Source organism: Vigna unguiculata, chromosome 10 (assembly GCF_037176805.1).
Source record: "Vigna unguiculata cultivar grain cowpea cultivar isolate G323 ecotype 2 chromosome 10, ASM3717680v1, whole genome shotgun sequence".
NCBI lineage: Eukaryota > Viridiplantae > Streptophyta > Magnoliopsida > Fabales > Fabaceae > Vigna > Vigna unguiculata.
This window is the reverse complement of record NC_140801.1, coordinates 1,140,573-1,156,651: the sequence shown is the minus strand read 5'-3', so window position 1 is coordinate 1,156,651 and position 16,079 is coordinate 1,140,573. Positions and strand designations below refer to the sequence as shown.

Sequence of the window (16,079 nt, the reverse complement as noted above, 5' to 3'; positions counted from 1 at the left end):
CTCATGTCATGATAGACAGTGTTGGGAAAGACCCAAGTCAAGTAGATCGTCTGGGTTGGGTCTAGATCAAATTGTGTTTAGATCAAGTGAAGATTGGTAGAATTCGTAATTGGATTAAATTGAGCTCACATAAGATATAATCGAGTTGAACCCACAAAAGGTCAAGTTGAGCTGGGTGCACCTTAGGCCGAGGTGACTTGGACACATCTCAAATTGAGTTGAGTATAATCATTCTAGTCTAATCAAGATAAGTGAAGTTGGACCCATGTTAGACCCGGTCAAGTTTAGTATAGTCATTCTCACCTTCATGAATCACCCACGACGTCATCACAAACTACTCTACGCATCTACATTCGTCAACGTCAGAAAACACGAATCTACAGCAAGAACAAGCGACAAAGACACTTTGGTGGTTCTAAATAACGCATCAGAGGTTCAATTTGAGGACGAAGAGGAACAATGTTGAAATTTGCAATTTGGAGACCTAAATAAGATATATGGCCCCGGTTCAATTAATAATCAAGGCCTAAAGTGGATATTGCCTCGGTCTTGTTCTACTCGAGGCCAAAAACTCTACTGCCAATGACATTTTTCAAATTTTGAGGAACTTTGATGCCTTATAGGCTTGGTTGCCTTTTAACTGAAACAAAAAAGCCCATATAGGCTTCGATTGCCTTTTGACCAAGGCAGAAAAGTTCAAAAAATTGCAAAAATGCCACTGCCACTAGTGCAGAATTCCCATTTTACCTCGCCTTATATGCCTCGGTTGGCCAGGAACCGAAGCATATAATGGCGCGGTGGCATTTTTGCAATTACAGCCAAGTTTTAGGCCTCGGTTCTCCAAATACCTGAAGCCAAAGAGGGGTATAGGCCGCGGTTCGCTCAAAACTGGTGCCAAAGAGGTGTTTAGGCCTCGGTCCATCAGGACCCGAAGCCAAAAGGTGGCTGGAAGTCAGGGTATAGGCCTCGGTCCATTAGGACCCGAAGCCAAAACGGGGTCAATGGCTTCGGTTGTTCGAAGAACCGAAGCCATAGGGTTTATTTAGGGTTCGAAAATCGCGAACCCTCTTCTTCCTCCCCGCGCCAGCCTCTGCAACTCTCTCTCTCTCTGCTGCCTCTCTCCGCTGCACCACACCTTCCGGCCAGTGCAACCACCACGCGACCTCCTCCTCCGGCCACCATCGCGCGCTGTCTCTCTCTCGCGCTCTCTCTCTCGCGCGCTGTCTCTCTCGCGCGCTCTCTCTCTCGCGTGCTCTCTCTCTCTCTCTCCGTTGCACCCACTGCCACCACACCCTCCGACCACTGTTGACCATCTCCGGCCACCTGCGACCACCTCTGGCCAGTGCGCGAGCCCCCTCCATTTCGCTCTCTCTCTCTCGCGCGGTCTCTCTCGCAAGCGCGCTCAGGACAAGCCTGCTTCATTTGCGAAAACCTTGACCCAATCTAGGATGTGTGACAAGAACAACGAGGAACAGAAGCAAAATTTTGACAAATTCTTATCATCAGGATCTCGCGCCGCCCAATCCGGAACCACTCCGGCAAAGGACACTCCCCGCATCGCCTCCATCACTCTCGTCGCGTTCTCCTCCGTGAGCGGCGCGATCCGGTGGTTCTCGTCCTCCATCCCCGCCCTATCGACCTCCTCTGTTTAGGGTTTTTGAGGGCAGAAAACGGGGATCTCTGTCTGGGTTCTCGAGGGGATTGGTGGGGGACTCGAGGGCTCCTCTGGGTGGAACCCTGCTGGAGGAAGCTGTCCCATATGGCCTCGGGTGCATCCAAAACCGAGGCCAAAAGGGTATCAAAAAAGACCATATGGCCTCGGGTGTACCCAAAACCGAGGCCAAAGGGTTATCGATTTTTTTTTTTTAAAAAAAAAAAAGCCCATATGGCCTCGGGTGCATGCAAAACTGAAGCCAAAAGGGGACTCTATGGCTTCGGTTCTTAACCGAGGCAAAAAGCTATGACCTTTTGGCCTCGCCCCAATATGCTTCGGTTCCCGAACCGGTGCAGAATAGTGAAAACAACCGCTGCCAAAGGCCCTTTCTGCATTAGTGTGCGTGCTTATAGGCTTCGGTTTTGCTATAATCGAGGCTTGGCTCAAATAAGTCTAGCACACCTCTAACTACGTTGAATTAGGTGTACCTCGAGTTGAGGCAAGTCAGGTCCGCATCAGGCAAAGTCAAGTTAAGTCAAGTTAGAGCCACGTCTGACTGATTCGTGATAAGCGCACATTAGGTTGTATAGAGTCAGCCGACCTTTGCCTTAGTCAACTTAGACAACTTTTGACCAAGTTAAGTTAAGACTACCTCAAGTGAGTTATGTTAGGTCTAACCCACCTCGAGTTGAGTTAGTTTCAACCCACTTTGACCAAGTTAGTTCGGTCCCACCATGGGCCAAGTAAGGTCGAATGGACTTTGGACCAATCGGTTTGAACAACCTCAAACTAAGTTAATTTCAAAATTTTTTCTATATGTATTCCGTCTTAGTATCTAAGTTACACATATGTTTTCCTTAATAAGTTCAATACGGGATTCCTTAGAGTATTAAATGTTACTCAAACTCAATTGCATCTTAATAGCTGTACTTCCATTATGACCTTTAGTCCAATTTATCGATCATTTCATTTAAAAGTCAATCCCCAAATTTTCCTCCAAATTATGTATTCGTCTAGATAGTGCGATAATAGTCGTTGTTAAGTCAAACCCACCAATAATATATATATATATATATATATATATATATATATATATATATATATATATATATATATATATATATATTTATTTGGTTTTATTTTTTCTATATCGTTTTATTTATTTTTTATCTTTTACTCTTAAATTTTTTAAATTATTTATTTATTCATTTTTTTTCTTAATACATATTTCAAAAATAAAATAGAATATATATATATATATATATATATATATATATATATATATATATATCAAAATCGGTTTATATATCCGATACGGTTCCAGTATATATTCATGTAAATTTTTTTATTTTTTAATTTTTTTCTGTTAATTTTTTTAAAATTTATTTGTTTTTCAATTTTTTAATAATAATTTTTGAAATAAAAGAAATACTAATATATATATATATATATATATATATATATTACGTTTTCTAATTTTTTTCATTTAATATATTAAAAAATAAATAAAATTAGGAAATAAATAAAGTTAAAAAATAATTAATTTTGAAACAAATTAAATAAAATTAAATAATTTAAATTTAAATTAAAAATATATATATATATATATATATATATATATATATATATATATAATTAATATCCTATAAGTACATATTACGGATTTCGGAATTTGATAATTTTTTTGGGTGAATTTCAAAATTTGATAATTTTATTTATCAGATTTCGAAATTCAGTTGGATAATTTTATTAGTCGGATTTCGAGAAAAAACTATTGATGTTGTTCTACGATGTCCTAACCGAAATCGCAATAGATGGTGAACAAAAATATAGCGCAGGAATGAAAAAGAACACAATGTTAGGAAAACGAGGGTGACAACACCGAAAGAAAAGAAAAGCATAAACATAAAACGGTTCAAGTTTGGAGGAAGAAAAGCAAAGGTGGGACATACGCACGCACAGGTAACTTCAGCCAACACTATAAAATCAAGCGGATCGAAGAAAGGGATGGAGGAGAACTTTTTTTTCTTGAGGGTTGCACTTTGTCATTCTAAAATTTCGCAACGGAAATCGTAACTGGACAATGCACAAAAATATAAAATTTTTAAAATGATAAGATTTTGGATTTTTCACTGTTTTATATTCTGAAAATCTACAAATAAATAAATACTAAAGATAAATGTATGCTCTACCAAATTGGATTTTGAGTTCTGATCACGTGTAAGGACGATGTTAGTATTTTACAACGTTCACAGTAGAAATTCGATATCTTTAATTAAATATTAAAAAATATGTTTTATTAAAATGTTAATTTTTTTCTTAATACAGAAAAAAAAATATCTTTTAACTTTTTATGTCCGACAAAGATTGACTCCGCTTCTCCGAATTTTTATCCATCCATAATAAAAAAAGTACAATCGTACGTAAACATAACAAAAGAAAGATAAACTAACATGAAAGCACATAACTTTTAGTTTAAAACTACAGCATATACTTTATTATCTTTATTTACATAATTTACACTCTGTTTCCAACACAATCTATATATAATACAATTGAGAACCTAACAAAGAGTAGATTTTTATTAAAATAATATATCTGTAAAACTTGAATTTTGAATTTCTTTACCACTAATAGCAAAGAAGCTTACGTGTCAAGCAAACAAAATTTTCAACAAAAAAAAATTAAATGAAAAATCAAATTTTAAAACCTCAAACAAAAGGTAACCCTCCCACCCCATCACTCGTGCAGGAAATTCTTTTAATTTCTTCTCAGACTTTTCCTCTCCTTTCACCCTCTGTCTCACACACAACATTCTTTTTGCTCAGCACAACATCTTCTTCACTCCGATGCTTCTTCTATAGAAGGTTTATTTTTTCTCTGTTTTTCTTTTACAAGATGTATGTAGTTTTTTTTATGGTTTTTGTTTTCTGATGAAAGTTTCGATTTTTAATGAATGAATACATTCATCTCTTTCTTTTCTTTACCTTATGATGTTTTGCTCTCAGAATCATGAGCATCGTCAAGAACACCAAACAGGTAAAAAATTTTATGCGATTTTTGGTTCTTCTACCACTATATTTAACTAATCTTCTTTGTTGTATTTATATGTTAAATGAATGTTTTGCTCTCAAATCTACTTTGTATTTGTTTTATTTTTGGTTTGGTGTGATCTTTTGCTCTCAGATCTGCTTTGTATTTGTTTTATTTTTGGGTTGGAATGATGTTTTGCTCTCAGAATCATGAGCACCGTCAAGAACACCAAAAAGACCAAAAAGGTAAAAACTTTTCTACTATTTTTCGTTCTTCTACCACATTTAACTTCTTTTTTATGTTGTATTTATATGTTTGATGGATATTTTGCTCTCAGATATACTTTTCTTTGTATATGTTTTGCTCTCAGATTCATAAGCACTTTAAAGAACATTAAAAAGGATTTTACTTCTTCTCCAAGATCTGAGTACTTTTTTATGTTTTTTGTTGTCTTTGATGGATGAATTTTTTTTGCAGATGGATGAAATGTGTAATGTTTTAAGAACACAGTAAAGGTTAAAGGTAGGTTGAAACTTTTGTTCTTCTCGCAGATCTTTTCTTCTTCTCCCATATCTGAATATTTTTTTTAAGCTTTTTGTTCTTGCTAATCTTTTCTTCTCTGGATCTGTTTTTTTATGTTCTTTTTCTCTAATAAATGATTGCTTTGTCAGATGGATGAACTGTTTGAGGAACATATTAAAGGTAAAAACTTTTGTTCTTCTCGCAAATCTTTTCTTCTTCTCTCAGACCTGAATACTTTTTTTGTGTTTTTTTCTCTAATGAATGCATGTTTTCTCGCAGATGGATGTTTCAAGAACCCAATAAAGGTATAAGTTTTTGTTCTTCTCGCAAATCTTTTCTTCTACTACCATATCTAAATACTTTTTTGAAGTTGTTTTCTCTGATGGATGATTTATTTTTGTCAAATGGATGAATGTTTGAATAACACAATAAAAGTACAAGTTTTTCTTCTTCTCGCGAATTTTTTCTTCTTCTCCTGGATCTGAATACTTCTTCTCCAGATGGATGAAATGTTTCAAGAACACAATAAAGGTACACAACATTGTTGTATGTCTTTGAGATGAAGGAATTGTTTCAAAAAGACAAAAAAGGTACAATTTGTTTTGAATCGTTTTTGCTTCTACCACCTATATGTAATGTTGAATGTCTTTTTTTTTTTATCAATGCAGTTTTTCTTTGAAATAAATTAATTGTTTCAACAATACAACAAACATACAATTTTTACTTCTTCTCTCATGTTTTCTGCTTCTACCACATTTAAGTAGTTTTCTGTCTTTTTGCACCTTAAAAATGAAAATTTTCTTTTAGATTAATGAAATCTTTTTTTCTTTTTTCTTAACAAAGTGTCAAACACATTCATGTTTTTTTAATGATTTTCACTTCGATTTTTTATTTATGGATTTTTTATATTTTTGGATTTTTAGTTCTCTTTGACTGAAGTTTTTGTTTTGCCACAATGAAGGTTATCCTTTTTCTTTTCTTCATTTCTACATCATAATTTGTTTTTTCGAGAGGTTTCATTTCAAATATTTAAATTTAATTTATTTTTTTTATTATGTATTCCATTTTAATAACTTTAACATTATTATTTATCTTTATGGTTGGAATAGCCATGATCAACACATTTATAGTTTTGTCTTTATATTTGAATTAAAATTAATTTATTTTTGTTTATTTATTTAACCATAATTATTGCTATTTAATAAGTTGTGTAAGTGCAAGATAAGCAATAGATGTGAACCATCATGGTGTACAATTGTGACTGTTGGAATAACTATCATTATCCTATTCTCTTTATATAAACTACAAATGTTGGAATGTATTTATATCTCTCAATCTATTCTCATTTTATGAGTAACAATCTTCTCCCACTTCATTACCCATCTATAAGTAACAATCTTTTTTGTCTTCTCTTATGTTACTATTCTTCTTCATTACCAATCTTTTTTATCACTTTTTCTATGTTATATACTGTCATAAATTATGAATAAATTTATCAACACGTATCCGTATCCATTATAATCAAAGTAATGCTAAGAAATAAATATTTTAAATTTAATTAACTTAATTAAATATTACAAATGAATAAGCAAAATAAATAATTAATAAAAATAAAGTTGAATGAGAAATATTTATAACAGAATAAATACATAAGAATAAATAAAGATTGGAGAAATGTTTATTATAATATATTCATATTTGTCAATAACTTTAGTGGTCAATAATGTTTACAAAGTTTGAATTTGAGGAGCGATAATCACTGATTTTTGAAAGTGATAAAGACAAAATCAACAAAGATATCATAGTTATTTATTTGTTTGATTAATTTTTTCTATTTCATTTCTGTTTCATCGCAAGTTTTTTATTCTTATTTAAAAGACCTTTTATGTTTACAATGTTTCATGTTTTCTATTTTATATTTTAAAATAATATGTTTTGAATTCTAATTTTAACCATTATTTAACCATTATTAACTATTTTATATTACTTATTTTAAATACATTTATTTACCAAAATAAAAATTAAGACTTTTATTTTTTGTTTTACCTAACTTACTGAAGAAGTTTTTTATACTTTTCAAAACTTAAATTTCATCCTCCAAAAATTAAAAGAGATTGAGAAGAATAAAAGCAACTTTTTAGTTTCTCCCAACACTACTTTCAAGGTAAACTTTTGTCTCTTCCAACGCGTTTTTATCATTAATTAGCATTAATTATGAAGAAACAAACGATTTTTTGTGTGTCTCACTACAATGTTATATTTGAAATTATTGTATTATAATTTTAAATGAAAAATGTTTTCAAAGATCTACCTACCTTTTTGAAAAAATTTTATACTGGTTTCAAAAATTTTCTCACCTTCACATAAAGTAAAAGTCATTTTGAATTACCAAATCTCTAATGATATCTAATCTAATATGTAATACATAATATTGCAAAGCTAACAATATTGTTTTTGAGTTCTAAGTTTAACCATTATTAAACGTAAATATTACAAATAAATGAAAAAAATAGTAAATAGTATACAACAATTAACTCATAACAAAGAACAAAGATAGAAAGAGAAATAACAAAGAATAGATAACAAAATAAATATATAAATATATATTTATTATATATAAAATAAATACATATATTTTAAACTTTATGAATTTCTAGATGAACAAATAATAAATTTAAAGAACTTGATTGCATACCTTTATAAAAAAAGAAATTCTACATTAAATGAGTGCACTTTTCATTTTCTTTTTATTTTTTCAATTGTGTGATAGAATGAATTTTTATGCAAAAATGTCAAATGTTTTTTGCGATTTGGTCAACAATGTCAAGTTTATTCTTTTATTATTCTTTCTTTGATTTATTTTTTATATGTGCAAAAAATATAGATAAAAGTCATAAACAAGATGTATTGTTTTCAAATTCACAACATTGTTAGTGATTTTTACTAACAACATTTTTGAAAACAACTTTTTTCAGTGATAACCTTATTTAAGTAAGTTATATTAATAATCTTATTGGAAAAAATAAATTCAAAAAATGTATGAGTGAAAAAATAAAAGTAATATTCAGTTACAAAAACATCTTATGGCAACAAGACATTCAAAAATCTTAATTGATCTTAGGTGTACAAAGTTATAACTTACAACTTTTTAGAAAATAATTTTTTTAATTAAATATATATATATATATATATATATATATATATTTATTGAATAATAATAATAATAATCATCTAATTTAATATGAAGGTAAATACTTTCAAACAAAAATATATAATTAAATATTTCACTGTATATGTTTTGAAATAAAGTATTTTAAATAATAAATTTAATTTCATAACATAAAATTTACTATTTCACAAGTATAATAATAAACTATATCCAAATCATAAATTACAATTTTTTTTATAATAAATGCAGATCATACAGGTGAAATACAAATTTTCAAAAAAAATAAAAATTAAAATCAAGATCACACTCCAATAAATATTTTTTAAAGTTTAATAAGTTAAATCTGTGAATTACTCTTTCAATATTTACTTATTTTATTTAACTTTCTAAAGAAGGTTTACACACCTTTTAAAAATTTTCATTTTTCCATACCTACTTTTCATCTTCAGAAATCAATTATATTGACAAAAATAAAAATAACTTAAGATACCTGTTCTCCAATATGATAGTTTGCTTTTTTTGTTTCCATACACTTAAGATACATATTACAAAAATTTGAAATATATGGTATTAAAGTTTGTATCTGAAATTCAAAATCACAAAAAACTATAATAATATGGTGATGAAGTTTGATTAATTATTTAATTCTTATTTAATTGATTTGGTAGAACATATAACGTCAATATTAGTTAATTCTGACAGTGGCATATTTTGAAAGTATGTTTTATATGAGTAGTATCATCTCTTTATGTATGCCTAGTGATTGAAAATGACAATTTCATAATTAAAATTTTAAATTATTTTAATATTGTAGTCGGTCACTCAAGTGTTATATCTTGGAAGCTTTTTGTGTTTTCAAAACGTCTTTGATTTAAGTAACGTGAAAAATCTTCTGAAACAAAATTTTCATGATTTAAGTCTTCATACTTAAGCCTTTTAATTATTTATTCTACAAACTTCATTTATTTATTTATTTTATTTTTTCAATTATTATTTATATTTATTTATTATTATATTAAATGCACTGTAATCATTGTTTTTGTTTTTGGATTGCTAAACCACTTTTTCATATTTTTAAATAAATATTAACATAATTGAAATACTAATAAATGACGCACACATATTTATCTAATTTATTTAATGAATTAGTTGGACCATCTTATTGAGTCTTTTGGATGTAGGGTTTAGGGAGTGATTATGCCATTACTTCAGAATTTCAAATGTAATTATTTTTTTTTATATTTACTATGTATTTTTTGATTCATTTATTTATTGGTTATGATAATTAAAAAATAATCTTAAATAATATAGTATTTGGGAACAAAATCTTAAAAATAAAGAGTTGAAAAACTTTAATGATTTTTAATACTAAAATAATATGTTATAATTCATAATAATATTCAATAATAATATAATAACACATTTTTCATTAAATGAGTACACATCTTTTCATGCATTGATTCTAACACACACATTAAATGAATGTTGTTTTCTAATATATGCCTTTTTCCAACACACATTCTCTAATCTTTGTCAATCATAAATGTTTTGTATGAACATTAAATTTTATCGAAAAAAAATAGATATGCACTTTTCATTTTTTGAAATGTGTAATACAATGAACTTTTATGCATAGATATCCAACGTTTGTTCAGATTCCATGATTTGGTTGACAAGGTCAAGTTTCTTCTTTTATTCTTCTTTCTTTGATTTCTTTGATATGTGTAGAAAATATGGGTAAAAGCCAAAAACAATGCATACTATTTTGAAATTCAGAGCATTGTTAGTGGCTTTCCTCAACAATATTTTTGAAAATAATTTTTTTTTCAATGATAACGTTTTTTAAGTAAATTGCATTAATAACCTTTTTTAAGTAACTTTTTGAAGAAGATTTATGCACCTTTCCAAACTTTTCATTTTTTCATACCTTATTTTCATTAAGATTCATATTCTTAAAGATGATGGTTGGCTCTTTTTTTTTTTAACACTTAAAATGCATATTACCAAATTTGAAATTCGAAATATGTGGTAATAAAGTTTGAATTTGAAAATAATATGGTAACAAAGATTGATTAATTGTTTAATTAATTTGTTTAATTCTAAATTAATTGATTTGGTAAAACATAAAGTCAATATAAATTTATTATGACACTTACATATTTTAAAAGTATGTTTGCAAAAGAATAGTCTCATTTCTTTATGTATGGAGTGATTGAAAATGACAATTTCATAATTAAAATTTTAATTATTTTTAATATTGTAACCGATTATTCGAGTGTTTCATAATTTAAGATTTTCATAATTTAAACCTTTTATTTATTTATTTTACAAGCTTCATTCATTTATTTTACAAACTTTCAAATATATTAAACATTCACACATACATATATAAAATGTTTTTTGAAACTAAATATTAAAATTAGTTTATTGGAAACCGATATGTTCTCTCTGTTTTTTAAATTAATTTCTTGACACTAAATATCTTTTAATATATAAAATAATAATGTTTGGATTTAAAATTTGAAATCGTAAAAGATAGTAAATCAAATTAAATTTAACATTTAAAATATAAAATATATACAAAAATTTAAAATATTTTTAATAAATATTCTTAATGTTTCTCATAAAAAATATAAAAATTCATAACGATATAATAATTATTATAAAATATAATAATATTTAACAAAAATATAATTATAAAATAACACAATAATATCAACCTAATAATAATAATAATAATAATAAAAATATAATGTAAAAATTACAATTTTTTTTAACTTTAAAATATGAAAATACTTACCATTTAAATTTTAATCTTATTTCAATATTTCATATTGTAAAACTTGAAATATATATATATATATATATATATATATATATATATATATATATATATATATATATATATATATATATATAGTGTTTGAATTTGAATTTTGAAATTTCAAAAAGTTATAAAAAATATTTCAAAATGTAAAGTGAAAAGGCGGGGTGAGGCAAGGCAAAATGGGTTGGACTGGAACGTTTTGACACCCCTTGTAGAACGTTAAAGCCTTTTTAATGAATTTTTAAATGTTTTTGAACAACTTTCACATATTTTTGACATTTCACAAAAGCTTAAAAAATAATTTAAAACAAATTTTATAACATAGGCATTCATATATCATTGCAAAGTGAAAATTATAAATTCTTGAAATTTTTAAAAATATAAAATTCACTAATGATTTCAATTTCAATATTTTTATTTCTAAATTAAGATACATATGACAAATTTAAAATTCAAAATATAAAGTAATAAAGTTTGAATTTAAAATTCTAAATTATAAAAACTATAAAAATATAGTAACAAAATTTAAATTTGAAATACAATATCCAAAAAAATAGAAAAATGTCTCCAAAAGAATAGTATATTCTTTATATCTTTCTACACAGGTCTACATTGTAGTTTTCGATCATTTTTATCTTTATATTTTGTGTGCATCGTCTTTCTAACATTTGTATTTTTAAAGAATCTATTATTTACATTTATATACACGGTCTATCAGTTATAATTTTATATTGTCTACTCTTCATATTTTTTTTATCGTCTATCTTTTGTATTTTTATAGGATCTACTCAACAATTTATATATCGTTCATCATCTTTATTATTAAAAAATCAACTATTACATTTTTCTTCATTATCTATTAAATATTTTATTTAAAATTTAATTTAATTTCTTATTTTTAATTAACTCAATCTTAATATATTATTTAAAATAATTATATACAATATATTTTGTTAAAAATAAATATAAATAACTTAAATTAATTTTTATCATAAAATTAACTAAAATTTTTATTTAGTTTAATAAAATAAAAAAAATTATATTAAATTTAATTATATTTTTACATTTTTAAATTTTTAAAATCTCGTGCCCCGTGCATTGCACGGATACAAATACTAGTAATTCATACAACAGCAAACATTGTATCAATCCAAGATTTTAAAGTGGGTCAGACCTGTCAGTCCATCAAGAAAAAATGGGTCAAGTTGAAATTTTTAATCCATCAATTCATTGTAATTTGGTCCGTCTAACCGTCAGTTTAGTGGATCAATATCTCTGATCCGTCAATCCGTTCTTTTTTGTTTTTATGTTTAAAATTAAAAATAATTAAAAAATAATATTTTTTAATATTATATAAATAAATTTTAATATACAATATAGATGTATAAAACAAAATTAAAAAAATTAAAAAAAAAAGAGATACCAGCTCGCCAACTCGCCATAATATGAAATGAATTATAATATCCAACCCATTTACTGATTACTAAGCAACCCAATCCGACCATTTTTTTTTGTGGACAAAAAGAGACTAGACTAGTCTGTGTTACCACTCCTACACAAAATCTCTACGAAGTAACACAAAGCTAGCAAATATCTTACTCGTGTGAAATTGTCAAATGTTACACTCCCACAAAAGTTTTCAGCCTTTCGTTCATACAGAGTCACGGACTATCTTGCTCACATACAACTTTCATAAATGCTCTCTGACATAGCTTAACAGATATCTCAACTCACAAGATATACTTGCAAAGTCCACAAGACACTAATTTTCCACACAGAACCCACCTATATATTGTGTAGACATACAACACATCATTCATAATCACACAAAGATCTTATGTTCTTAAGAATACAGGAAAACAAAAAGTAATAACTTCTTAATCAGAACTGACATAGAGTTAATCTTGTTTTTACAATAGGGAGATATGGTTGATATATTATTCATGGTTCTTGCTGGCTATAAGAGTTGCACAGAACTCACATGTATGCTTTCAGCCTTATTCTGTAGATAGTACAACAAGCATGGATAACTAATACAAATCAAATCACATAACTTTGTTCTTTAGAAATGCCCAATTAGCTTCACTTTTGTCTGAAGGAACCCTAAGAAATGGTCTTCCTCCTTTTTCCATAGATTTCTGTTTCAGACGATGCTGTCTTTCTCCGTACAAAATATCAGCAAGCCTTCATAACAACAGAAAAACATTAATTTCCCATCAAAAATAGAATTAGATATTACGTGTAACCACGGAAACCTAACTAAAATTAATAATTGAGTAAATTAAAAGATTATTGTTCATTTTATTCCACCTGTCAAGAGCCTCAGCATTTGTTCCTACGCCTTCTTCTACACAGAAACTGTCCAAATTGATCTTCTTTACTTTTTCTTCTAAAAGTTCTTTGCCAGTCTCTTCAAGACCGTCCATGTTTTCTTTTGCAACATTAATCATGTCTGTGAGAGCAGGATCCAATTCGTATTCCTGTCATCCATTACTAGATTAGTCAATTATTCACAGATAAACAATTCAAACCAATAAATAATTTTTAAGAAAGTGTTACGGAAAGATGAAAATCTATTACGACCATTAAATAAAAAGAAACGTATACCTGAATTCTAAGGTAGTTAATGGTAGGTTTTCGGAAGAGTGAACCATGATAGTATTCATTCATGGAGGTTGTTGCACGATCAAGAAAAATGATCAAAGGAATAAGCCATGTTTGATTGCTCCATGTGGCAGCCATTTCAACATTGAAAATCTGCTGAGTTTCTGGTGTTCCAGTTCCCAAAGACAAAACAACTATTTTGGAATACTTCTTGTGTCGTAGTACTTCACTCACTGTTGCTCCAGTCTGATCAACAGTATAAGTATATATAAGTATCCATGCATCATAATTTACATCTAATTAATTTCATCATATTTGTAATCAACAGCGAAATTAATTTACCGGATTCCCATTCACTAGATCATTACTAATCATACTCAAGTCCGCACCACTAATCAAATTGAAGTCAACACCATCATTCTCAAAATAGTAGGGTGGAAGAAGAGTGGGTGCTGCTGAAGCCGATATGCTTATATCAGACATCAAGGCATTGAAGTAGGGATACCTCTCAACCTACATCACCAAATTATATTAGTGTTTTGCTTTCAGTAAAGAAAAATATAATATATGCATATGCTGCTAACCTTGTAGTTTGAGAATATAACCGGCTTTTGTGTCTTGATGTCGAAAGTTGGGATGACAACATTGGTCAATGTTTGACTAAGTCGTGTATCCTTCAACACTTGACGAGTTATGTCATGTAAAAACTCCCCATCGAATTGTGGACCGTTTCCAGGTCTGCATGTTGGTTGTTTCAATATCACAAACACAAAACGAAAGCATGTTATTATGAGTTGTGGTTAATTGTTCATATTGATGATGTTCTGAGAATATTAATTCTGTTGTTATTATACCTAGATGAATTGAATACATGAGGGCCATTTAGTTTGTAGAAGTCTACAATTTGTGCAGGAGTAAAGGCAGCACGATTAGGATCATCAGGGCTTGCGGTGGCTAACATAGCTGTTATGAGTGCACCAGTGCCACTTCCTCCTATCACATCAAAATAATGTGCTAAGTCTGCATTCGGATCCTTAGCCTGCAACTCAACCAAACTCAAGTTAATCACACAAACATTCATGCCATTTCAATACATATATGCAGAGTATATAAAGAATAAGAATGAACCTTAAGAGCCTTATCTAAGTGATCAAGAACTGTTGCCGGAATAATCCCTCTGATACCACCACCATCAATGCTCAGAATAGTTAATACGTTTCCTTTGTCAGATGGAGGCAGTTTCTGGGTACTCAATCCACCAATCAGTTGCCCCGCAAAGATCAAAACAAAGAAAACCAAATGAGCCATTAATTGCTTCACAAGGTAGTTTAGAAAGTAGTGAGAGAATTGTGTGATTTGTGCTCAAATGCAGAGGCTATTTATAGAAATGTTTTTGCAGGATACATGCATGTACCGTGATTAAACAAATGTTATTTTATGCATGATAATGGTGCTGCTCATTGCTTACATAAGCTGCGGAGTTTTAAATGGTTCAAAAGGAAAGGATAATACAATAAAATCCACTCCATTATGTGACGTATATTTTAATGAAGAATGCGTAAAACGTTCCGTCCATAATTTAATACATACTGGTTTAAGCGTTAATGTTCTGTTTATATTTTAGAATATTATTGAAGGAGGGACCGACAATGATGTACAAACTTATTTGTTTAGTATAAGAAAAATGTTATTTTTTAAATTTCATGACTTTAAGTAATAACTCAAAAGGAACGATTAAATTTTACCAAATATAATATGATAATACGTATTATATAATATAAAGATCTGCTTATTTAACAACTTGATATTATATATATGAATTAAATATTTTGTGAAAGTCTTTAAAACATTAACATGTAGAAGGATTATATCATAGTTTATTATATAACTCCATTTGTCACATGAATATTTTACTCGTCACAGTGATAAATTACGGTCAATAATCTTAAAGTTGCATGTGAGTGCTACACAAATCTGACGCTAAATCGACACTAATATGTGTTTTTTTATTGTGCAAGATAAAATTTGTTCTGATCCACTTAAGTCTATCCGGCAGCATAGCGAGGAACAACTACTACATTCTCAAACAAAGTTAATTTTATCATAATTTTAAAGAAAATCATACTATTTTTCCACTAAAATGTTGTAAGAGAAAACGAAAGATATCACTTTCTTGCATTAGTTACAAATGATTATTTTACAAAGAGTTTAATTAAATTTTAAGTCTCTCATAAATTGAAAAAAAATTATTTAAATAATTTTAATTGAAT

At 28.5% G+C, this 16,079-nt stretch overlaps 1 protein-coding gene across 1 annotated transcript; it reads right to left on the bottom strand.

Annotated features, from left to right (window-relative positions):
* Positions 1-12,995: 12,995 nt before the first annotated feature.
* On the bottom strand, positions 12,996-15,159 carry LOC114166291 (patatin-17-like). The gene is made up of 7 exons (XM_028051004.2): positions 14,938-15,159; positions 14,664-14,848; positions 14,394-14,547; positions 14,152-14,322; positions 13,813-14,055; positions 13,516-13,685; positions 12,996-13,389 (listed from the first exon to the last, which is right to left on the bottom strand). Exons 1-7 carry the CDS (start codon positions 15,115-15,117, stop codon positions 13,251-13,253), a joined length of 1,242 nt encoding a protein of 413 aa, XP_027906805.2. The 5' UTR covers positions 15,118-15,159; the 3' UTR covers positions 12,996-13,250.
* Between the last annotated feature and the right edge of the window lie 920 nt (positions 15,160-16,079).